The sequence below is a fragment of the Rhea pennata genome, chromosome 3 (assembly GCF_028389875.1).
Source record: "Rhea pennata isolate bPtePen1 chromosome 3, bPtePen1.pri, whole genome shotgun sequence".
NCBI lineage: Eukaryota > Metazoa > Chordata > Aves > Rheiformes > Rheidae > Rhea > Rhea pennata.
In genome coordinates, this window is record NC_084665.1 from 21829491 (window position 1) to 21854240 (window position 24750).

At 36.0% G+C, this 24750-nt stretch overlaps 1 protein-coding gene across 2 annotated transcripts; it reads right to left on the reverse strand.

Moving 5' to 3' along the window:
• Positions 1–309: 309 nt before the first annotated feature.
• PNPT1 (polyribonucleotide nucleotidyltransferase 1) lies at positions 310–22518 on the reverse strand. 2 transcript variants are annotated; one of them, XM_062571772.1, is made up of 29 exons: positions 22287–22518; positions 21367–21427; positions 20982–21056; positions 17847–17952; positions 16697–16746; positions 16024–16087; positions 15896–15943; positions 15098–15211; positions 14648–14834; positions 13997–14048; positions 13595–13652; positions 13346–13442; positions 13153–13255; positions 11595–11665; positions 10973–11009; positions 10190–10256; positions 10013–10102; positions 8884–8937; positions 8664–8773; positions 7554–7625; positions 7397–7460; positions 5907–5990; positions 5477–5560; positions 4394–4500; positions 4251–4306; positions 3607–3685; positions 2407–2454; positions 1889–2047; positions 310–1306 (listed from the first exon to the last, which is right to left on the reverse strand). In XM_062571772.1, exons 1-28 carry the CDS (start codon positions 22496–22498, stop codon positions 1892–1894), a joined length of 2406 nt encoding a protein of 801 aa, XP_062427756.1. In that variant the 5' UTR covers positions 22499–22518; the 3' UTR covers positions 310–1306; positions 1889–1891. The 2 variants fall into 2 exon arrangements, with proteins under 2 accessions (XP_062427756.1, XP_062427757.1); XM_062571773.1 differs by lacking the exon at positions 22287–22518 and having other exon boundaries at positions 21360–21412.
• Between the last annotated feature and the right edge of the window lie 2232 nt (positions 22519–24750).

Genomic DNA, 24750 nt, shown 5'->3' on the forward strand with positions numbered 1-24750 from the left:
TTACAGAAAATTTTCTGCAACAGAAGAAGCTATATATTAGAAAGCCACTTAGACTGCACAGGTTAAAGTTTCTGAGAACAGTTACGAGAAATCAAAATATTTCTGAGCTTCTGTTTAGGAATTTGCCCCCATTATTGCATTAGTACTATCCAGTATATGTAACCACCTACATACTGAAACCACCTAAATACATAAGCAGGGACAGTAGCACTAAGAAATACCAGAATATAGTGCTCAAAGATGATTAAAAAGATTGTTAGGGAAAACTTTTTCAGGCTTATATGTGAAAAAAAACAAACAACTACAAAGTAGTAGGCCAGTCCTTTTTTAATATTTTAACTTAGAATTAAAAAAAAAAAAGGCAAAACAAGTCTTACTATACATTCACATTTTTTCTGTCAGGAGGTCCAGAGCTCGCTTGCCATCAGGTGAGAACTTGATTTCCTTATTAGGCCTCTCTACCAATTTGAGAACATGAGGAGGAATATCTTTTTGATTTTGAAAGTCTGTACCTCTCAGTAGAAAAACAAGTAATTCTGATGAGCCCTTGGGAAACATTTTGAAATGTAAAAGAGACTGGTGAGTCCATTGATACAACATAACCAAATAGAAGAACTTTGGCATTCAGAGTGGAAAACTTTTGGGGGAGGATTTATCATATCAATTGTTTATTCCAAAACAATTATTTTAATCTTAGTGTTTTTATTATATATTTTGAAATTAAGTGTTAACGATCTCAGAATAAATGCTTAGGTTTCAGCCAGGTTCTTTGTTTTGTCTCCCTTTCGGTTAGGTATTTTAGCATCAATAAAGTTAACACTATGACAGTTATTGATGTATTTATCTGAAACAATGTCATGTTATAGGTGATACTTCTTGTGAGTTTTTTTACCTTTTGCTCAAATTTTTAATCTTGTACACTGAAATGTCAGTAATGCTTTGGCTGGCCACGCCTTCTCCAAGGAAACAACTGTTAAATACTTCTCTCTCATATTTGTATTTTTATTTTGAGATAGTAACAAGACGAATCTTAAGCACTGAAATGTATTTAAAAAATAAATAATCTGATCTCCAGTCTATACAATTCCATGTTCTTAAATTCTCACTCATGTTATACAAGGCAAGAACATTGGTTGTTGTTTTTTTTTTTTTTTTTTAAAGATGTTTTTAATCTGTTTGAAGACTTTGAAGTTCTATATCACCTTTAAGTGTAAATAGCTTGTTTTAAAAACATGATTCACTATCATCCATCTGCAGATTCTAGTGAAGATTGCTTATATTTCCATGAACTATTAGGCCTCTTCTCCTGAAAGAGAAAGAAAGTACTCTTTAAGAAACTAATTATACAAATTTTATTAAGTTATCATTGGTATGTGGCAATTCTGTTTGTCAATCTCATCGCATAATTTCTCTTAATTTTACCATCAGACACCTTCCCATTCTAGTGGCTTCCTAAGTGGAGAAAAATGCATATGATAGATTTGGGGAAAGTTTAAACTTAAGTCTGCCATAGAATCAAATGCCTGTTTAGGGAAGCTTTGGGCATTCTAGTAGCTGACTCAGAAGTTCCCAAAAAGCAGCTTATTTTCTCTTTTCCTTTCCCATGCTGTTCCTGCCTCCCTCTCTTTTTTTTTTTTTTCCTTAACTAGGGGAGGGAGAAAAGAGAGAATGCTTACCTATCCGCTTTATGTTAACAAGTTAGGGGTTTTTTGGAGAAAATATACTGTTTAGGATGCCTGAAAGAATCCAGGCATTTGAACTAATTTTATAATATCAAGCTCTTTACACCTATAACATAGGAAACGGCAGTTCTGGCAAGCAGTATTTGTACATCACTAAAGTACAAAGTGCAGTACTGAGTGGTGTAAAGTGGTTTCTATGGCCTTACCAGTCACTGGGATGAACTAGATGACTGTGGACCTGCACCTCCCATGACAATACTATTTTTATCAGTAAGAGTCTTCAGCACAGTTGTGGCTGGCGACTGAAGAACTTTACGTGAAAGACGCATTCTACCATCAGTTGGGTCACGCCCGAAGTATTTAACCTGTTAAGAAAACATACCACTTTCACAACTCCACAGTTATGTTAAACTGCCGTACAAGAATGATCAATTTAAAGAGCAGGAAATAGCATTTTCCTTAGGTTTCTTTTGACACTAAAATATCAAAAACAATAGGCACTATTTAGCCTATATTGCTCAATCAAGTCAGTTTGGTGCATGGATAGTAACAGATATTAAATAAATAAAACTGATGATTTGAAATGATCATGTATTTAACCAGCACAAAGGAAATCTGATATGCCAAAGTATTTCCTTCATAAACACAAAATTAAAAATTCACTCAAATACTAAAATACGAGCAGCAGTTTGTTAGCAATTTAAAGTTGAAAAGAAACAAATACCTGAATTTCTTGGCCAACTTCTAATCCCAGGGCACTAGGATGTTTAATCTAGAACACAGTATTTTTGAGAAAGTTAAATATTTAAGTGTAAATGAATATATGTAAAAGAATATATAAGCATTTAAGTGAATCTTCCAACTAGACTACAAACTTTAATCTGTTAAAAATATACTTATAAATTCATGTTTGCATTTGCATTATGTTATGGTGAACAGCAAATATAAAATGCCAAAAATAACAGTAGCTATATAAAATAGTAGCTATAAAAGTAGTTATAGCTAATCTGAATGATCATTCTATAAATAAGCAAGGTAGGAATTCTGCTTTGAGGTATTTTATCAGTCAGAAATTGACAAAACTTTTAAAGTAAAGAAGTATTTTTATTCACCATGCAAAGTTGATGATGTTACGAGAATACAGACAACCAACCAGAAATCATTAACAGATGCTAGAAACTACTAATATCCATTGGAAGAGGCAGCTAGTTCACAGGTAAATCAGGAACCAATCTATTATTTGTTACCATGCCGAGAGACTGTAGCAGGAATTTAATTAATGGCTCATGTATAAAGTACATGATCAAAAATGTAACTGTCAATTTACCATTAAATCACTTCTAAAACCACATCTGCATCTGTTAAAATCCACCTTTTTAACTTTCTCAAGTCATTCCATGTTTTCCTACCAACAGTGCATGTACACATTTTCCCAGCACCCACTCAATCCTTTCTTCAGTGCCTCTGTCACTAATCTGAATTTCTCCTAGCAGTCTATGACATCAGGTTTCCAAAAACAGATCAAAACCTAAGCCTGCAGGGTTTTTTACGCTACCTTTCATAAAACTCTAGATGGACTAAAGTGGCTAAACACAAAGTAATGAACAATTGGCATATATATATGTACATATCAGAGGGTATTACAGACATGAAGAACTTGATGATGTGCATAAAAGCATTGATAATAAGCCTGTAGCTGGCATACAGACAGAGCTACATGCAGCTCTAAGTACAGGGTAAGCCAAGGCTAAACAAAAAGTGAGATGCTGCTAATCTAAAAAGGTTTTAATACGAAAATAGACTCTAGAACTCCAGTATACTTGTTATAGCTACTGTAGACCATGTTTAATGAGAACTGATTAAAAGTAAATAAAATAATTTTGCTTAAAAGTTTCTAGTTTACAATTGTTTAGGTAAACACTACCTTTCTTTGATCAAGTTGTGAATTATGAAGTAACACTGGTGTCATGTTTGGATATAATTTTACCATTACTCCAGAATCTCTGCAACAGAAAACAGAATGGTTATTCCAAAATACATCAACAGAAGTCTGTATGTAGCTTATTCTGAATGCTGATCCCAAAGCAAGCATTCATAAAATTTCCTCAATAAAGTTTTACTCATCATTTTCTAAATCCTCTAAGTAACCACAAGATGCCTGCATATTTATCCTCAATTGCAAACGGATGGAAATTACTTATTTCAGGACACTACATTTCAAATAAGCATCATGTTCAAAAGTGCATGTAATCTCAATCCAATACGTGCCCTTGAGAAAAAAAAAAAGAAAGTAAATTCTCACCATATCTCTAAGATACAAAGGTGAAAAAAAGCCTTAAATTTTACAGACATTCTGATACAGTAAATATAAACAGCTTCATTAAAGACAGACAACAATATTTTCAATGCAGAAAATACCACCAGGAATGATGCAGGTGCCAATGTGATGAGCATGAGTTTGTCATCCTATAAAAATCAGTTATTTTACAACGTATCTATTTTTCAAGAATATATTTACATAAATAAATATTTTCTACTTCTTCCTCAAGTTCAGAGCACTTTTCATACCTAATTTCAGTTATTGTGGCTGTATAGACTGCACCAAATTCCAAATTAAGTTCTTGCTGTAGGGAAAAAGCAAAACAAAAACACAGTAAGACAAATTCACAAAATGCAACCAGAAAAAGCTAACAGCAAAAGTCTGTCCTTACGTCATCTTTGCAGATTTCACGGATAAATTCTCTTGCTTCATGCATAGCACTAGGTGTTGGAGCAAACACAGAATATGTCTCTTCATCCAGCTGACTTAGAGTTACACCTTAGAAAAAGGATTTATTTAATGAAAGGATTTAGATGCACTTTAGATGTGCTGGTGTTTCAGCAAGCAGAAAATTCCCGTCCACACTAAAGACTTGCCCAGGGCAAAATTATTCAGCACAGATCAACTGAACTCTCAGATTCCTAATAATTTCAAATATTCTTCTTTGGATTAGGATTAGGCATTGGGCAGCTTCATATATAGTTGTACAGAAACCATTTTACAGCTATGCTTTCCAAATAACTGGACAAAGTTGTGCTCCACATGGAAGCTTTCACATTTGCAAAATTGTTATGATCCCTTAATGATATGAAAAAAAATTCTTGAGCAATTTAAATTTTTAAGAATGACTCTTGGAAGTGGCATAGATTTGATCTACACTTGAACATATTCATAACTGATCAGACTTACTTGACATCATTTCTTCTTTAACACTGTATGGAGGATTGTCCCCAGATGCACAATTAATTCTCGTCCATAAGCCTGAAAACCTTTGCAACGTGCGCCAAACTTCTGGTTTGGTGCAAACCTGAAGCTACACAGCTAAGTGCTTAAGTGAGCATATATATAAAAATCAAAATATAGTAAAAATTCAGGTTGTCCTTAATACTGAACAGTTAAACAGACAAGGCCAAACACAAATACTGATATTTAGTCTGCAGCATAAGGCAAGAATTAAAAGAGGACCCTATTATTAATAGTTCTTCCTTTCTACTTATTAGGATGCTGTCACAGAACCACAAGTACCAATTCTATAGGCAGTGGTCTATAAAAAAGCTTAAAAAGTTTAAGTTTAGATACTTCTAGATTCTGAAAGAGCATAAAGGTAGCATTAAGATTCAGTAACAGCTGCATTAATAACATCTGTGCTACTAAGTCCCACTATTTAAAAATCACACATTAATAATTTTCATGTAGTGAAGAGAAGCTAATATAACATTAGCATAAGTTATCATAGGTAGTGAGAATGCCTAACCTGTCTGTGCTTGAAGTTTCTTCAAATTGTAGGCCCCAGGACCAACAAATCGTAACCTTTTTGATAATGGAACATGGACAGTTTCTAGGAAAAAAAAAAAAAAACACATTTAAAGATGTGTAAATTCCCTTAAGCTATACCATTATTTACGTGTATACCTATCCTGATTTAGGGGGAATTTCACATGACTCTTCAGTTTAGTTCTGCTTTCCAGTATGCAGTGAAACGGTGCAACACTGCCTTTCAGGGTAATATAGAACAAATAAATTCATCTCAAAAGTCCTAAATAAAAAGTAAGCTGAAGCAAGCATGAGAACAAGGAAGAACATAAACCAGGTTTTCATTGAAAAAGCTGTTCTAATCAGCAGCTTTTTGTTAAAAGGTAACTAAAAAAAGACATCAATTCATATCAACGAGCAAGCAATATTACCTACAACAGGTCCATTTTCTTTCCTGTTAGGTCTGGGTTTTGCCAGTGTCTGGTTCATAATTTGTAAAATCTCTCTCTTTGCAGCTGTTAGGAGTGGGGAGAGAGAAGGAGGGAGAAAGAAGAATTTTGTGTAAAATCAAAATAAAAATACAGCTACGTCATTTTCATTATAAATTAGATAAGCATCCATTCTTAAACTCTAACCCTACCTAATCTGACAATCTATTACGGTAAATTAATGCATTTTCAGGTAGTATATCTTTGTTGCAGTATATCACTCTGTTCCGTGTGTACTAACCCTTCACCCGCAGTATATTTATTGATTATATGCAGCCACCTAGAATGTTACACTGAAGCACAGAAATGTATGCTATTATTTAAATAAATGAATAAATTGTGATAAGAGTAACAGTATAACTTTGACTAGTTACTGCTATGCTGGCCCATAACTTTAGCTGCTCTGCTTGAAGCAATATACCTTTGAATTGAAAATACTAGTTCTTATATTTTAATAAGTTTTCTATTAAAATCTTGCTAAGTTACAATCAAGTTGAAAATAGTCTCTTAAAACTAGTTAAATCATTATTAATTCTCATAGCTTCAACTTTTCACATACCTCTGGAATATTTCAGCTGTACATGTACATATATACATACATATATATATACATACATATATATATATATATATATAAAATTATCTGTGTTATTCATAGAGTATCTAGCTGCTACCTCTTAGCCATGCTGATCTTAACCATGAGCTCCCTGAGATGATACAGAAAGGACTTTTAACTCCTGGAACTCACTGCTACATAGACATTTAAAAAATGGTCAAAAATTGCTTCAAAGTTATTTTGGAGGTTATTTTTAATAGCCAACTTACTGCTTTTCTACTGCACAGCAAAAAGCAAACCTTACTTCCCACACCACCACATATGGTTTGCATACAGCATGACAAAATTTTTTTTGTGTGATGTGGCTTAGTAATATAGCAAGTGTTTATAACAGTGAACTCCAAAATTGTGTATGCAAATGTTTCATCATATATGCCCCCACCTTAACGTTGCTATTTTGTATAAGTAGGTTTTTTTCCAATTTGCTATGTCACTAACTTCATTGCATTCTTCAAAATGAATTGCACTAAGCTGGCGACCTTTAGTACTACATCTTTTGTATGTGTCATTATTTCTTTCCTTTTAATAAAAACAAATCTCAAGGAATAGCAGATATTTTCATTGACACTAAGTATGATAATATGGCAGTTAAGTGTGCTGGGAATGGTCAGACTTTTTGGAGATTGAATGCTCTTTTCTGACTCAAAACACTGTTTATTTCGTATGAAGTGCATATATTGAAATATGATGTACAACACTCAGATCATACTGGTTTTCTGAAAATAGCAGCCTTTTTACAATATGAGAATAACAAAATTAATAATTTAATACAATTTACAATTTAATAAAATGGGTGCAAACACAAACATGGACATACCCGTGGCTTGCTGAATAGCTTCCATTACAATTTTCATTGGTATTCCTGGTAGTTTTAGATCAACCTGAGGTGAAAAGAATTACATGACATCAATATATAAAGCTTTTTTAGGGAGATTCTGCAAGTTTCACTTTAAAAAGATTTAATGTTATGATACCTGCAAGGCAGTTATTCCTTTATTAGTTCCTGCCATTTTGAAATCCATATCACCATAGTAATCTTCAATTCCCTACCAGGACAGAGAGAATGAGAACAAACTGGAATAACTTTATGCCAGTATCCACACCATACTAAAAGTATATCCTAGGTTTTAATAAGCCATAGAATAATTTTGCAGACTGGGAATCACTTCCAATACTCAAATGTTTTTCTTTAGCTTTTTTCACTGTACCTAGGTAACATTGTGCCTTTCTCTCCCCATATTCTAACAGCTTTTGTGGACTAGTTTCTGAACAACAAAGCCGCAGTTAAGTTTTGTATCATCAGTAGCTGCCGCAGTTAGTTTTGTATCATCAGTAGCTGCCAACGGAAGAAGGAGCAGCAGATGACAACGCACATGACAATGTGCATTTTTCCCAGCAACTTTGCCAACTGCTTATTCGCTCTCCAATGTATTTTGTTTGTTTTTGTGAAGTGTTTTATAGGAGCGGATAGTGATATAGAGAAAGCAAACAAGGAAAGGTTCTTTGTGCTTACTTTAAAATCATCTCTTCATCTAGTTCAGCACAGAACTCCATAAACGGTTGAACTGGTACAGCTAAGAAGGCAACGCTGAACAGGAATAGGCAGAGAAAGGACAAAGCCCATTTGTAATGGCACTGCCTCTACCATCTTAACTCCCATCCTGCTGTATGTACACACATGCAGACCTAAGTTCTTCAGTGGATATTCAGAATTCATTTTCTAGCTATGGTGAAGGCAAGTGTAAGCTTCACTAACACCCTGTCATTCAAATGATTAGACACAAAATGTAGTAGATAAAACTAATGTATTCAGGAATTATGAATCTCTTTCTTCCAAATAGAAAAGATGAAATTAACTGGAAACAGTTTATGAGAGCTTAAAAGAAGTGACTGAGTAATGACACAAAATTAAGATGCATGACTGGACGTTCAATAAAGATTTTTTGAAATAATGGAGGAAGCTGGGAGACAAAACAGAGAATGCAAAACTATTCAGTATTTCCAATAGTGTGTGTTCCAGAATTAACAGGATTTTACAGGATTAAGCAGCAAAAAAACCCAACAACTTTGCTAGAAACACTCACCAGGATGTCTGTCAGCAAACGATAATCTTCAAGATCACCATTTTTCTCCAGATTGCATTTGGTAACAAGACCTATTGCTACACCTGCCACTGCACTTGATACTGGAACTCCTAATAGTGGTAATTAAAAACACATTTTTATAAACTTTAGTCACTCCCAAAATTATAACTCATTAACACATAATTTAATTCATCCTCTGCATAAGTTCCACATTTTGTACCTGCATCCATTAATGCCAAACTTCCACCACATGCAGATGCCATCGAAGAGGATCCTACAGAGTTAGAATACATAGGAGGAAGTATTAAGTATTGATCAGAAGCAGCTGAAATGAAACCTGCCAGTGATATTTCTTCAGTGACAGTTTGAAAATTAACCTTGCTGCTAGCCAGAAGACATGATGCAGCAATACCCATACCACAATAAAATAAACGCATTTTGCCAGAAAGTTTCTGAATCAGAAATATTTCTGGGAAGAAATGGGTAAAACACTTTGACTCTTTCAGGATACCAATGCCAAAAATCTCAAATATCAGGATTAGTTCTCAATATTCTGGACAAGGAAGCAGGGAGCTACAAATGGGACTGCTTCCCTTTTTTCACCAATCTCTTCTCCTAGACATCTGATCCCACTGCAGTGTTAAAAAATGGGATCTGGACCTCAAAGAGCTCTGCCACACAGGGGAATCTGTAACGTAGGTGTCAGGGAGATCGTTCCTTCCCCTTATCCCCTCTGTATATGTTCCCCTATTCAGGGCAGATACAGGAGAAGATAATGTTATTCTTCTCCTGAAACCCATGGATCCCCAGTTGATTACAAATACATTGAAGCTAGATTCTAAACCAGCTGGCAAGAGGTCCAGGCACGCCTGACTAATAGAATAAAAACAGGAAAACAACATTGTTTCAGCTCCTTTTCTCCTTTCCAAGTTAACCAGAAAGGTCAAATGGATAGTATTCCCCCAGTCCAGAGAGATGGGAAAGAACACACACACAGACAGCAGAAATTATCTTTACATCAATGAGGGTACCAGTTGTAGTCAACACTGAAGAATGGATTTCAATCTATTCCTCACTCTAGCACGAAAATACCCCCAAATGTGATTTTGTTAACCTCCAATTTATGTTTACATCTCCTACCGATAATGTATTATTACATGAATTAAAAGAAGGCTCCACTATTTGTGAATCTACACATCCTTTTCATTTTAAGGACTTCAGGCAATAGAGTTACGGAGATTAAGAAGTTTGAAAATGAAAAAAATTAGCTAAGATGTCTAGAACTCAACTGTTAAACTCAGGCAGACTTGGTCTCTAGCACAAGGTTAAAAGTAAGGAAATCATAATACCATTTGACTCCAAGACTTCAGAAGTAACTCGTATGGTGAAGGGAAAATGCTGGGGAATAACTGGTTTCAAAGCTCTCTCTGCGAGTGCACCTGTTTTAAAAATACAAAGTGATCCTTACATAAAAACAGACAAAATATTAAAATTGAAAGCATTAAACTTCTCTAGTCTTAACTTACCATGTCCAAGTTCTCTTCTATTCACACCAGTAACTTTGCCAATCTCATTAGTTGCATAAGGAGGAAACTATGAAGAAAAAGGAAAAAAGTGTATAGAAAGTTTACCAGTATTTTTTCATTAAAAAAAACTTCAAATTTTTGTGCATGTCATGAAAAAAGAACAAAAATATCAAAAACTAAATGACTTCTGTCAGTCACGTAGCTTGCAAATCAAGATAAACTTTAGGTAATATTTAGTAAATGTTTTAACTCCACAGAACAAAAGAGAATAATTAGTTGGCAAGGCAGCTGACGAAAAAGACATCAGGCTTACTGCAGTCAAAACTTGTCAAATAACCGTTTTCTGATGAAAACGGTGTTTCTATCATTCAGGTAATGCCTATTGCACCGTATGAAATACTTCAAGCAAGCTCCAAAAGCTGAGAGAGGACAGTGATGGAAAAGCATTTATTTATTATTGGTTTAGTATGTTATCTGAACATTAAAAGAGTTTATCAAAGTTAAAAGAGCTGGTATAATCTTTCCTTCAGTACTAACCTATCCTTAACAATAAGGAGAAAATCCAATATTACTAAAAAAGCTGTATGAAACAGCAATTTACAAATTGCTTAATGCTTTTTAGAAAATCGGGGCTTTTGTTCATAAGCTGCAGCATAAATACACATATGAACTAGAATTAATAAATTTTAGCTAATCACCTAGAGATCTTCTGAAGTGAGCAGTTTCAGTTTTAAATCAAGACATGAAGCATCATGCAGAAAGTTGACACATTAAAACTCTCACCTCATAATGCAGCATGAAGTTTTTATCTTTTACTCCACTATCAAATAAAAATAAGACCATGTCAAAAAACTAGCAACTACCAATCTCACATATTATATGTAATATTATATTGAAAAATACATATAAAAATAGAGCAACCACAGTGAATTAACAGCTTTGCTAATGACTCATGTTTTTTCCTAAAGTTTTTTTTAATTGTAGTACATGAATTTAAAAGCATAGTTTATAAAGAACTGTCACACTTTAATTGTAGCCACTTAAACAGCTTATCCAGAGAGAACAGACCCTATCAGTGCTTTATGATGATTCTGCTAAACCAAAGGGAAGAAGAGACAAGCTTAAAGAACAGCAGTGTCCTTAACAGAGAGAACTGCATATGCTGCAGTAAGCACTCAGTGACATAAGCAAAAAACATCTCCATAAGTACAGAACAGCTTTTGATTAACAACAACAAAAATTTGTGCTCAAAAAAGTTCTTTAAGAGTCAAGTCCTGTGGTACTTGACAAATACTACAAGAAGCTAATCTCTCCATATATATACTTGTCTCAAATCAAGAAATGTATTTAAATGTGCATCCCTTTTTTTTAAACTACTGACAAAATACCAGAAAAACACACATACCTCACAGCTGTTGAGATAAGATCTGATTTTACACTTGATTCTAATGAGTCAAATGTAACTGTACAGAGCACCTACAATAAAAAGAGGGAAAATAAATTGCTCTTCAACACTTCCATGTTTTCTAACTCCTCAGACTGATAATGACAAGTCAAAAAGAAGGATTTCAACAAGTATTATGCTATCATCTATCATGTGCAAATTTTTTTTTTAATAAAAAAAGAAACATCACACACACTGATTCATAATCCATAAAGATTATACAGCCTTACAAGTACTCACACTAAAACAAAACAAACAAACAAAAAATCAACCCCCCTACCTCCCAGATTTATTGCTTCCTGATCTGTTAGGAGCCTAGAACATCAGTAACAGTTGCTTCATTAAGAAACTAAATTACCTCATTTAAGGGCCAGATGCAGGCCATTCACACAACTACATTGCGTGAAAGGACACAACTGCTCTATCATATGGATTGAGAGAACGTGCTATTCTCAGTGGGATAAGCAAGGGACAACAATTTGATTAACCAAGGAATAAATCAGTGTTTGCAACCATCAATGTACCCTGAAATGAGTAAGACCAATGGCTGGCAATCTTTTAGGAAAAAGAGCTACAAAAACGTAAGACCAGATTTTGTGTACAATCTTAATATGCTCCATCCAACATCAGAAACGGACTCGCATACTTTTGGGAAGGAACGAAGGAAAAAAAATCTCATTAATCTGACCTTGTGTTTTATTTTCCTTCCAAGTCCTGGTCACATATGTTGAATGGATAAAGTTCCTCTTAAAAGATTTATTATCTCATGTGCACAATTTATCGTTGCCCTATATAGCAACAGCTCTCATAAAGCAGATGATACCAAGTTAATCGAGTTACCCATATTATCCTATTCATCTTTAGAACAGCATATTCTACATTAAAAGTTATTATCTTTTGTCTCAAATTTCTTTTTAACAATAAAACCTAAAATCTCATACAGGGATGAATAAGATATGATTTTGAACTTCTTAACAACCAATTCTGCCGTAAGTCATCCTGAATTAGAAATCCCCCTTCTGAAAACAGAATCACCGCCCCCTCAAATCCAAAACAACCTACGTCCCCCAACACTACACAACACAAACACTTCCCCTCAAATATCTCCTCTTTCTCCCAGGATATAAAAATCAAAAAATCCTGAATCCTTGAATCTAAATCAAACACAAATAATGTTTGTAGCTTAAAACTTTGGTTACCAGACATTCTTCAGAAAGCCTGAAGATACAGTTTTGCTTACCAGACTCTCTGGACACATATGCTTAGAACTGACATCTCTACTGTCCATATAGCAAGCAGCTAAGTTTTGTCTACTGTCTTAAGGGACTCAGATATTTTTAAACTGTATCTAAATAGCAGAAAGTCCAGTTTTGACTACCCTGTACGAGGACTGCTTTCTAGCCTTTATTATTTGAACATACAAAAAAAAAAAGAAAATTTCATTTTTTTACAGGAAAAAGCACAAATCTGTCAGCTTCTAATAATTATGTTTAAGACTTCTGATGTTTAAAAACGTTACCTGTGTTTGACCTCTCTGAAATAATGCTGATCCATGAAGCATTTTAAACATGTTTACTTCACATCTAATATCTCTGATGGAAGTCAAATCTCTTCCATCACACCTGAAGTTATAAGGGCAAATTATGAGATCAAAGAAACTAGAGTTTTGGATAAAATGTCAGAAACAACTTTTTTAAGTATGATATACTTACCTTCTATATTCATTCAAAATAAGATTTCTAAAAATATCCTTTGAAACTACATTAAAAGATTCCATGATTTCATAAGGCTCAGCCTCTGGAAATTTTTCTGGATATGAAAAACAAATTGGAATTAAAGCTGGAAAATGAACTTCATATATCTTTTACTAAAATAACATGGCCAATAAAGAACAAACTGTAACTCTAAAGTGCTATTTAGTCTAAGCATTTCCTAAATACTAAGAAAGTAGAAAATAATACCTTTCAAGTGTTCCTCTGTTTCAAGTCTTATTTTGTTAACTGCTTCATCTCTAGAAACCTAGAGCACAAGATTTTCAACCAGTTAACTCTATAGGGCAGAACCCTTTTTTCCCTCATCTTTCTTTATTAAAAAAAAAAAAAAAAAAAAAAAAAAAGAAAAGAAAAGAAATAGGACCTCCACATAACTTCTAACAAAGAGCAATAATGAACTGCAACAAGTATTGTCTTGGAAAGAAAAGAATTTACAAAATATTTTTATTGCTACTATACATATAATATGTAGAGCCTAAGAGAAGTTTTTATTAATTTTAGTTTAAAGAAATTAAATCTTTACTACAATTTCATTATGATACTAAATCATATTTGAATTTTTTAAAAGATATTACTTATGACAGCACTTACTTTATCATGGCTGAAATCTGTGAACACTGCATAGATCTTGTTAAAAGCAAATCTTTTGGAAGAAGAGATAGAATTTTTGAAAATATACAGCTTAAAAACAATTACACAATTAATTTCTTCTGGGAATCATTTTTTTTCCTCATTACATTATTATTAAAGTATAGTTTCAGTATTAAAGTATAGTCCATAGTATTAAAGTATAGTCTAAGCATTCTTTAAGTACCAGGTTCTGGTATTTTTAGACACTATTAGCACCAATGTCTTTGCTGCCTGCTCCCCTGCTCCATACTATGTCCCTAAGGTTATCACTTCCACAGCAAATCTCATACAAGCCATTGTATCTTGGCTCCCCTTGCCACCACTTCATAGGAGCAGCATATTAACTTACAGCATTTTCAAGATACTTGTTTTGCCCTGTATTTCTCAGTAGGCATAAAAAGAGAGCGCTGGAGGCTGTGTTCCTAACTTTCTATGGAAAAAGCCATAAGAAATTTTAAATGTTCAAAACACACTGTTTTGTTAAAACAAACAAAAAATTTCAAAACTATCTGATCACAGATCATTAAATTCCTGACTCACAAGGGTTAAGTGAAAAAGCATTCTGAATCACTTTAACACAATTTAAATTTGACTTATTTTTTCTGAACTTACTTTTTTGCGCATTCCACAATCTCTTCAGGAGCAACAAATAACTTCTGAACAGTTCTCTTGACAATGCCTCGTTCCTTCACTAGCTGTTGAATTCCCTGAATTATTTGCTGGGTATGTTTCACCCCTACTTTGATGGCGTGACAGAAATCTTGTTGCAGTATATTCTCAGCTGTTGCCTCCAACATAACTATTAATGGAAAATTAAAAATTAAATAAATTACTATTATATTTTTCAGTAGCTATGATATTCAACCACAAAAATACTGATTAACATCATACTGCAGAAATATAATGCAATTTAATTTATCTAACGAAAAAATGCTTCACCACTATTGCTTATACCTATTACTGAGCAGATACAAATTTCAATGATTAAAAATATCTATAAAGAGGCATCTATTTCATTTTCAAACTAAACATTCAATACATTTTCATAATTAAGTTACTTACCAACTTGATTTTGTGGGGCTCCAGCAACAACTAAATTTAAAGTGCTAGACGACAACTGTTTTCGAGTTGGATTGATAATAGTTTCTCCATCAACCAGGCCTACCCTTACTGCACCTACAAAGAAATTCCAGAAACTTATTTTTGCAATAATATGGAAGTACCTTTTGGGCATAATTTTACCTTTAAAAGCAATAAGGAAAGATAGGAATTTGCTTTAAAATATTAGCATATTAGTTATATATTAAAAACAAATCTGCAATACAAAATAAACTTTTTTTAAAAAATGGAGTACTGTTATATAAATGTCTTCTTTTTTTTTTTTTTTTAAGTTGAGAATAGATTTTCTAGAAATAAGGCAGATACAGCAAAAAAACAACTAAACAGTTTTTCTCCGCCAGATAGTTCCTCTTCCCATAAAATATTCATAGTGACATAAAGCTCTTGTTTTCCTACAGAAAAAATGTTCTTATCCAGCCACTTTCTAAGCAATGACCTTCTAGACTAAGTTTCTCCAAAAATCTGAAAACTTAAGGAAGGTTGTCAGAGGGGAAGTAATTCTCACATTACTGATCTGTGTATTAGATAATTAATTCTAAGTTATAAAACCTCATACCAGTGCATTTACTCTAGAAAATATAATTCTTTCCAATGCAATAATACCATGCACCTTAAAGATGATTTTCAGTACTTCCAACAAAAATTAGTGGCCGTTAGAGTTATTAAGGGAAGGGTGGGGGAGGGAAAGGAACTGTCATCTAAATTTTCCATTATGTTTAAGTCACTCAATATTCCACTTACCAATAGGACCATTCCATGGGATATCAGATAATGCAAGTGCAGCAGAAGCTAGAATAAAGATTAAAAAAAATGTATTAAAAATAGGATTATATTAAATTACAAACAATAGTTTTTAACAGTATTCTTACCTCCATTGATTGCCAAAACATCGGGCTCATTGACACCATCTACTGCTAAAAGATTACAAAGGATCTGGCGTAAGATAAAAGACAATGAATAATTTTGAGCCATAAATTTTTAGTAAGTGTCAATACAAAGCTAAGGAAAATAAAATACAACATTCTTCATATTTATACAGACTTACACTACAAAAGGAAAATCTGCTCAGTTATTTAAACCAGAAAGCTCACGAAAAAAGCCTGCTATTCAGACATCTAAAACCAAAGCAAAACGTATATTCTTAAAAATTTTTCTAAGTCTCATTAATGCTTTCAGTGAAGACAAAGAGAACAGAAGGATGTCTGATTATAGTCTACATAGAGTTCCTGTGAGTATTTTGAAGTTTCTTAAGTATTAAGCCTTTTCTTTCCTCCATTGTACAGAAAACAATTGTCTCCTATACCTCTGCAACAAAATTTGAGAACTAGCACATGATAAAAAATACTCTGAGACAAGGAAGTGACAAACTGAAATGCAGAATTACTCTGTCATGCTGGTTTTCAAAATGCAAGTCCATCCAGGATGCTAATAAAAACTGTTTTTCTTAAAATAAGATCTGCATCGTGCATTATTTTCACTAGACATGCCCAAGTTTTCCATTCTAAAAGGTAGCTGCAGTTAAGAACAGTGAGCATGACTTACCTGTGTATCATAAAAGTAGCCTACTGGAAAGAGGGGTCTAATTGACCTATCTGCAGAAGAAATATTAAAAGTGTAAGTAGTATTCAGTTTTCAGTAGCTGGTATTTGGTTCCTTTCACAATAAACCCCACAAAATTATCCCAAGAAACTGAAAACATGGTTTAAATAAAAAGCCCAAACAAACAAAAAAAAGAATAGAAAAGGCTGAGAATCCAGAGGGAAATTCAGTTTAGTCAACTATAAAACTTCAACAGCATTCGGAGAAAAATAGGAGTAGGGGTGGAGATATCCCTTGTTATATTAAACATGATAAAAAAAAGAATAATCTTCCATGTTTTACAATACAAATAATCTATTCAATAGTATTTGATCAGAAATATCTTCAATGAAGAGACATGAGACAATCTTCAAAATGAAAGGTAAACAATAAAAAGCAATAAAAGCAAGCTATGTTCAATAAAAGCAAGTCATGTTCAGCATGTTGCAGTACTTCCATGACGACTAGATTTTCTTTTAATTTTTTTCTGTAGCGTACTAATACAACTCTATATAGCATCCCAGTACTGGTGGACTGTTCTTTGCCCTAACTCTTTTCATTACTGCCTTAAAATGCCGATGTACATGACATTAATTTTATCTAAATGTTGACTTTCGAGGTATTATCTCATTGATGAAAGTTTTTTAGCCATGATTGAGATGACTTTTCAAACAGGATCAGGAGGAAGAGAACACGATAAATATTTTATACATACACACACGTATGTATACACACACACACCAGTCATATATACAGTATAAACACTAGCCAGTTAGTCTGTCTCTGTATTTCAGAATTTAGTTTGGTTGTCTTTTCCACCTCTCTTGACAAATGAGCAACTACAGAGGTTAACATCTCCTTAGGATGAAATCTTAGAAACAATAATCTCAACAGAGGTGACTATACACATACAACCCCAGCTCATTTACAAATTTAAGAAAGAATCCTAATATACTTTAACAAGAAACTGCAAGCATGTCTTCTAGTATTTCTGCAAAAGCCATCAACTCTGTAAACAGTTAAAAACTACTACTCTTTAATAAACATTCATGAGGATATTATAAAATAATTAAAAAAAATCTTAAACCACTGTAGATAAAATGTTTTGGCCCACCTATTACTCTGCTGGTAAGAATTTCTTTATCAGTGGCACCAAGTTCTCTTCTTAAATAGTTTGTAGGAATTCTTCCTGCTGCAGCAGCTTTCTGACGATAGTCAACCTTTCAGGAACAAAATAGGGATTCCTAAAGAAAACATCACTAATTTCACAGTCACAGAATCATGCAGGTTCAAAGGGACACCTCAGGAGGTCTCTAGTCAAATCTGCTGCGGAGAGCAAGGTATATACTGAATTCAGACATTATTCAGGACTTTGTCAAGTCAGATCTTGAGAACCTCCAGGTATGGAGACTGCATAACCTCTTCAAACAACCTGTTCCAATGCTTAATCATCCTCATTCTGAAAAAAGTTTTCCTTATATCCAACTGGAACCTTTCAACTTTTCTCTCTCTCATCCTCCTGCTGTGCACATCTGTGAAGAGCCTGGCTCTGCCTTTTGGTAATTTCCCCATAGGTACTCGTAGGCTGCTATTAGATCCCCCCTCAAAGCCTTCGCTTTTCCTGGCTCAACAAGTCCAGCTCCCCCAGTCTCTCCTCAGAGCACAAGTGCTCCAGCCTCCAAGAGCCTCAGAGGCCCTTCACTGCACTCTAGTTTACTGATCTCTTCTTATACCAGGGGCCCAAAATAGGATGCAGAATTACAGATGTGGTCTAATGAGCACTGAGTAACAGGGAACAATCATTTCCCCTGATACACTGGCTGGGCTTCTACTGATACAGCTCAGGATGCTGGTGGCCTTCACTGCTGCCAGGGTGCAATGTTGACTCATGTTTAGTGTACCAGCCACCAGGATCTCCAGGTCCTCATTAGCAGGGCTGCTCTCCAGACACTGAGCCCCCAACCTGGACCACTGCAGGGCGTCAGTCCACCCCCAACACACGACTTTACATTTATCCTCACAGAATTTCACAAGGTTCCTGCCAGCCTATTCCTCCAGCCTCTCTAGGTCCCTCTGAAAACCAGGCCTAATCCTGAGCATATTGATCCCACCCCCCCAAGTTTGGTGTCATCTGTGATCTTGATGAGCATGAATTCCAGGTCACTCATAAAAGTATTAAATGGACTACATTGCAGGATAGACCTCTTGAAAAACAGCACTTTTACTGGGTCTTCAGGTAGACTATGAGTCATTAACCATTAGCTTTTCAGCCCCGTAATCCAACCAGTTTTTCACCTCCTTAGACTATAATGTATGAACTTGGACAGTGTGGCAAACTATTAAAAATCTTGCTAAAATCAAAGCTGACAACATCCACTGCTCAACCTTCATCTACAGATCTACTCCTTTTTATCACAAGAGGCAATCAAGTTGCTCGGGCATTATCTACCCTTGATAAATCTCTGTAGGATATTCCTAATCACATACTTTTCCATATGCCCTGAAATGCCTTCCAAAAGGTATTTCCTATGATTTTTCAAGGGACCGAATTATGGCTGACCAGTCTGCAGCTGCTAAGATTGTCCTTACTGTCTTTTCTGAAAATGGATACACACTTGCCTCTTCCAGCTACAGGGACCTCATACCCTTGCCAATCTCCACCAACTTTCAAAATCACAGAGAACAGCTTCTGGTCAAGATTTCTCAAGAGTTTTCTGCCTAGATCCTCTTCTGCTCTTTGTAGTTCCTGTCCTTGTATCCTGTCTCTAGGTCCAAAGGCCTGGGAGACACCGTCTGTGAAGACGGAGGCAAAGAAAGCATTGTTATCGCAACCTTATCTGCGTCCAGTTGTCATTAAATTGCCCACCCCACTCAGCAGCAATACTAATACATCAGCAGAAGCTCTTCATGTTGCTTTTGACATTGTCAGTTTCAGCTCTAGTTGAGCTTTGACTTTTCTAACATCACCCCTGCATGTCTAGGCAGTATTTCTGTATTTCTCCTCGGTAGCTTGACTTCTGCACACTACCTTTCTGCACTGCAGCTCAGTCATGAGCTGGTCTCCCGACATGCCTGTTCATTTTCCTGAGCATAAAGATAGATTGCTCCTTGGCTTGGAGAAGGCCATGCTTGAAGACCTGTCAGCTCTCCTGAGTTACTTTGTCTACCAGAGCTGCCTAAATAACTTTAGTATTGCTTTTCTGAAGTCAAAAGCCTGTACTCTGTGACTTGTTTTGTTCACTTCACTCAGCATCTTCAACTTCACTAATTCATGGTAGCAACAGTTAGGACTGCCACTTGTTATCACATCCCTGACCAGTTTGTTCTTGTTCACAAGCAGCAGATTTAGCAAAACATCATCCTTTCTTGGCCTATCTAGTACCTGGGTTAAGAAGTCATTCCTGACACTCTCCAGAAATTTCCTGGGTTGCTCATGCCTCAATATGCCGCCCTTCAAGCACAGAACCTGAAGTGCCCCACAAAATTTAGGGCCTGTGATCTGTGGAGCCTTCCTCAAGCCATTTGAAGATGTCTGTGTTCATTTCATCTCACAATAAACTTCAACTGTAACATCATCTGTACCAGCCTCTCCTCTGATTCACACCCCAAGCTGCTGCTTCCAAAACACTCCATACTTTTGAGCTGTTCCTTCACATAAAGACAATTGTCCCACACGTGCCTGTATCTATCTACGAGTCTGTATTAACCTGCTACAGAATTCTAGTCACACCAACTACTTCACCGTGAATCAATTACTCCAATGCTAACATAGACCTGTATCTAGATGCAGAGCTCTAGTTGTCATCCATTAAAGTTATAAATAAGAAATGACTTTGTAATACCTTCGAATAAATAAATCTGTATAGGTGACAGCAACCCATTTTTTGTTATTTACTTCAATATAAATGTAACTAGTATCTGACAACTCCAAAATTCTGCTTCCATACTATTATTTAATTACATTATGGACACAAACTGAAATACAGGAAATTCCATCTCAACATAAGAATTTTTTTTAATTAATTAATTCACTATGAGGATCACTGAACACTGGAACAGGTTACCCAGAGAAGCTGTAGAGTCACCATCCTTGGAGACGCTCAAAACTTGACTGAACATAGTCATGGGCAACCTGCTAGCTGAGCCAACTTTGAGCAAAAAGGTTGGACTAGATAATCTCCAGAGCTCCTTTTTAACCTTGGTTATTCTGAGAGGATCTATGAAAATAAGTTCTGTTGTTCGTACTTACCACTAATGGCATAAATTGAGAGGGAGAAGGCTTTGTTTTACTGACTGCTGTGACCATCACTGCTGTGTCACCTAGCTGGATTAAAAAAAAAAAAAAAAAAAAAAGAAGTTATTTGCAACCAAAGTATTATCTTAAGTTCTAAACTTATTTACAAATTAGATCTCTAGTTCAGAGCATTTTCTGCCGAAAGGCAGCCACATAAATTTATGCTTCACAATAGTTTTTTACAAAAAGATTTTTTTAAATACAAAATAGAGAGCTGTACCTTCATTAGGGACTGATTTGCACTTGAGGTTCTATATTCCTTTAATAGGCTCTAATGTTAAGATATAAGATATAAAAGTTTTGAAGTTGCATCAATTTTTTGAATACATATACCTTTTACCTGAACAACAGCAGATCCATCAGCAAACCTAGCAAGTTTTCCAGAGGACAATTCCATCTTCCTATTAGAAAGAAATAATCTGTTACTGATGAATTTAGATCATTTTACCAATAACTCCTGCATCCATCTTCAACATCTATACTAAAGGACAGTGGCTGCATTTAACACTAGATACAAGAAGTTTTATTAGATGTGGAAATTGAAACTCTGTGATCGTGAGACCAAATGCCTGTACTTTAATAAAATTTTGCCTCAAAACTCCTTGTTTTTTTTCACCTTGATGCAAAGCCTTTAGACACACATGGCTTCCAGCCCAACTCTAAGTCACTTATCTCCATCATCACCATCAGTATCAGGAAGTCAGTGACTATGAGTTACCTGACATGAAAACTCATTTATTTCAGATGTCAGCTAGAGTCATATCAGTGATGAGGTAAAAAGATTTGCCTTACACTGGAAAATGAACAACCCTGTTCTAGTTTATTTTTCAAGTCTTGCTACTAGAGAATACATATGCACACCAAAAAAACACAACGGTATACTTGCATTAAAAAAAAGGGAAACTACGTTTCATGCACCCACAAAACACATTTTCCCACCACAGTTAGAAAACCACTGCAGAGTATGTTCTCTTCCAGACGTGAACGAGAAAGAAATGGGTTCTGCTCTTCACCTGCTGCAGAAGCAGCGCAGAATTCCCGCGGCAGCTTCTCTTTGCCCGCGCTCCCTCCGGATGCCCCTCTGCACGCAGCCGAAGGGCCATGCCGCCTGGCTGCAGGATCAGGGCTTCCTGTCTCCATCCGCGATTGGAAATTTCAACGTTTCAGGCCGCGCCACAGCTCAGCCGCACACAGGGAGCAGCCCCAGTCTCGGCACGCTTCTTCCCCCAACCCAGCCCGGCTGCCCCAGGGCGCCCTTACCTGCCTCCCACTTCCACCGCCACCGTCCGGCTGGGCCCGGCCTTCTCGACAGTGCCACGAGCAGGCGTCAGCCGCGGCAGCCAGCCGCCCAGTAGCAGCAGCCGCCGCCGCCGCCCCCGCCCCATGGCGCTGCGGCGCGCACCAGCCCCGCCGCTAAAGGCGCCAACAGCCAAACCGCCGAGCGCGGCACCACGGCAGCTCGCAGCGGCCATCACGCGCGCAGTGGGGCCGCTGTCACGCCAATGGCGGCCTCCCCGCAACGCGCCATCCGATTGGCTCTCGGGGGCGCCGGCGGGGCGGGCTGTCGGCAGCAAGACTGGAGCGGATTGGCTCCTGAGCCCGAGCACTAGTTTCGATTCCGCGGCATGAACGCTTGCCCGCGACCTTCAGCGGGGCACCGCCAGGTTACGGCGGCCGCGAAGGGACCGGTGCCTCAGAGTGCGCTCACATCCGGTGTCGCTTCCGGAAGGTTCTCGTTGTCTCCCTCGCTGGGCGTGGGAGGGTGCCTGGGCTCAGCGAGGGTTAAGGCTTGGGGGAAAGACGCATTTTGGGGGTGCCTCTGCCCGCGAAGGTGCTATTCCGCCTCTATTCTTGTTTTTTTTTTAAAAAAAAACAATGAATGCTCAGGAATTGTAATATAGCTTCCTGACCCTCTCAAGTACTGAATCTCTCCGCGGGACCTGCCTTGAGCAGGTGACCCTAGCCCTCGGCTGTGTCCTCTGTGAAGCAGAAATAACGATGCTGAACAGTCTCGTAAGCCGGCTCTGTCAAAATATTCTTTAAAGTGCAAGGTCGCAACAGTTAAAACTGCGTATTGCAAATGCTCACTGGTTAAAACACTTGTGTGCAGCTGGGTGCTCAGGATAAAACAGGCTGTTGGGTTTGTGGGGTAGCGTTCTTGCTTTTATATTCATTACTCTTTTGACAGTTAAATTATTGCTCAGTTGTGTGATACAAAAGCTAATTACTTTGAGCATGAATGAACAGTAATGTGAGCACAGAGATCTGGTCACCCCTTCAGTGAGGTCCATGCAGGCTTAAAACATGGTAAAAATTCATCTATTATCTGAAGTTAACAAGAATTTAAATCTGGGGGAGACTTCATAAATAATGTAGTTTATTACTAGTTTCATTCTAATATTATTTTGATACTGCTTGTGGGTTGCAAATCTTTTATGTGTTTTCTTAAAAGGATTTTTCTGTTAAAGCTGTATTTATAAAAACCAGATTCTTTGGCTGGGAGAGCAGTCCAAGTAATAATTTTTCTTCTGTGCCAACATATTTCTTATCTTTTGGCAAGTCATAGAAATCAGAAGACAAGTGATCCAGAAACTTCAAACTTGGCCTGGGCAAAAGGAGTTAGGTTTATCCAGATTCAGAATTCATTGGTGCAGTTTTATTTTGATCCAAAAATAAATTAAGTGGCAAAGCAAGAATGTTTACCATGTTCTCCTGAATTCACATTTGCTCTGCTGCTGTCAAACAGAAGATTGTTTTGAAAGATTTTTATGTCATTATTACTCATTAAAATTGCTGTTCTCTAGCTCACAGCAAATAAGTGTTCAAAGATTAGTGCTGTAACAATGTATTTGATTTTGTAAGAGTGATAAAGGAGTGGTTGGAAACATTCATATAGCACAAAAGACATGAGCAACATGAACCTTACGTTGTTGAGCAGCAAAGGTGGTTACTTAGGGCTTTTAAAGCACTTTACATTAATAAGATATCAAATGGGAAAGCCAAAATATTTACGACTCACAAGCAAAGAAGATACATCACAGTAGCATTTCATGTGGAAAGAGAAAAACAATATATATGTTGAGGAGATTCAACAGAACTATGATGCCAAATTTAGAAAAAAAAGCATAATGAAGACCTAGATGAGGAATATGTAAGGATGATTTTGAAATCATCTGGAAGTGAAGATACTCTGGCAGACACTGTCTATTCACCACAAGGGACAAACCGACAAAATAAGTGTGAAAAGTCACTTTCTTGAACACCTTTGCTGTCAACAGTAACCAACATACAACAAATACTTTTACATAAGCTTTAAATCTCTGACACTTTGTGTCGGTAATCTCTATGTAAGTGAGATAGTAATGTTCTGTCATCCTAACTTTTGTCATGAGAAATACAACTTGCATTATTCTGACATTGTTCTGAGACCTTTCACACAGAAATGCCATAGCTTTTTAAAGTTTAAGAAACAGTCATGCAAAATATATAATTCAACTTAAAAAAAATTATCCAAGTTACTTGTAACTAAGAATGAATTCTATAACTCAGATTATGTATAGTTGTTAAGTCCAAAATAAACAAAAAATATTTTTCAGATGATACTTTTAAAACTAATAACCTCATTATTTTTTGCATTTGAAAATACATTAGAAAAGTTAAACTATTCACAATCAATAGCAAACATTTAAAATAGGTCTTTTAACTTAAACTAAATTATTGGATA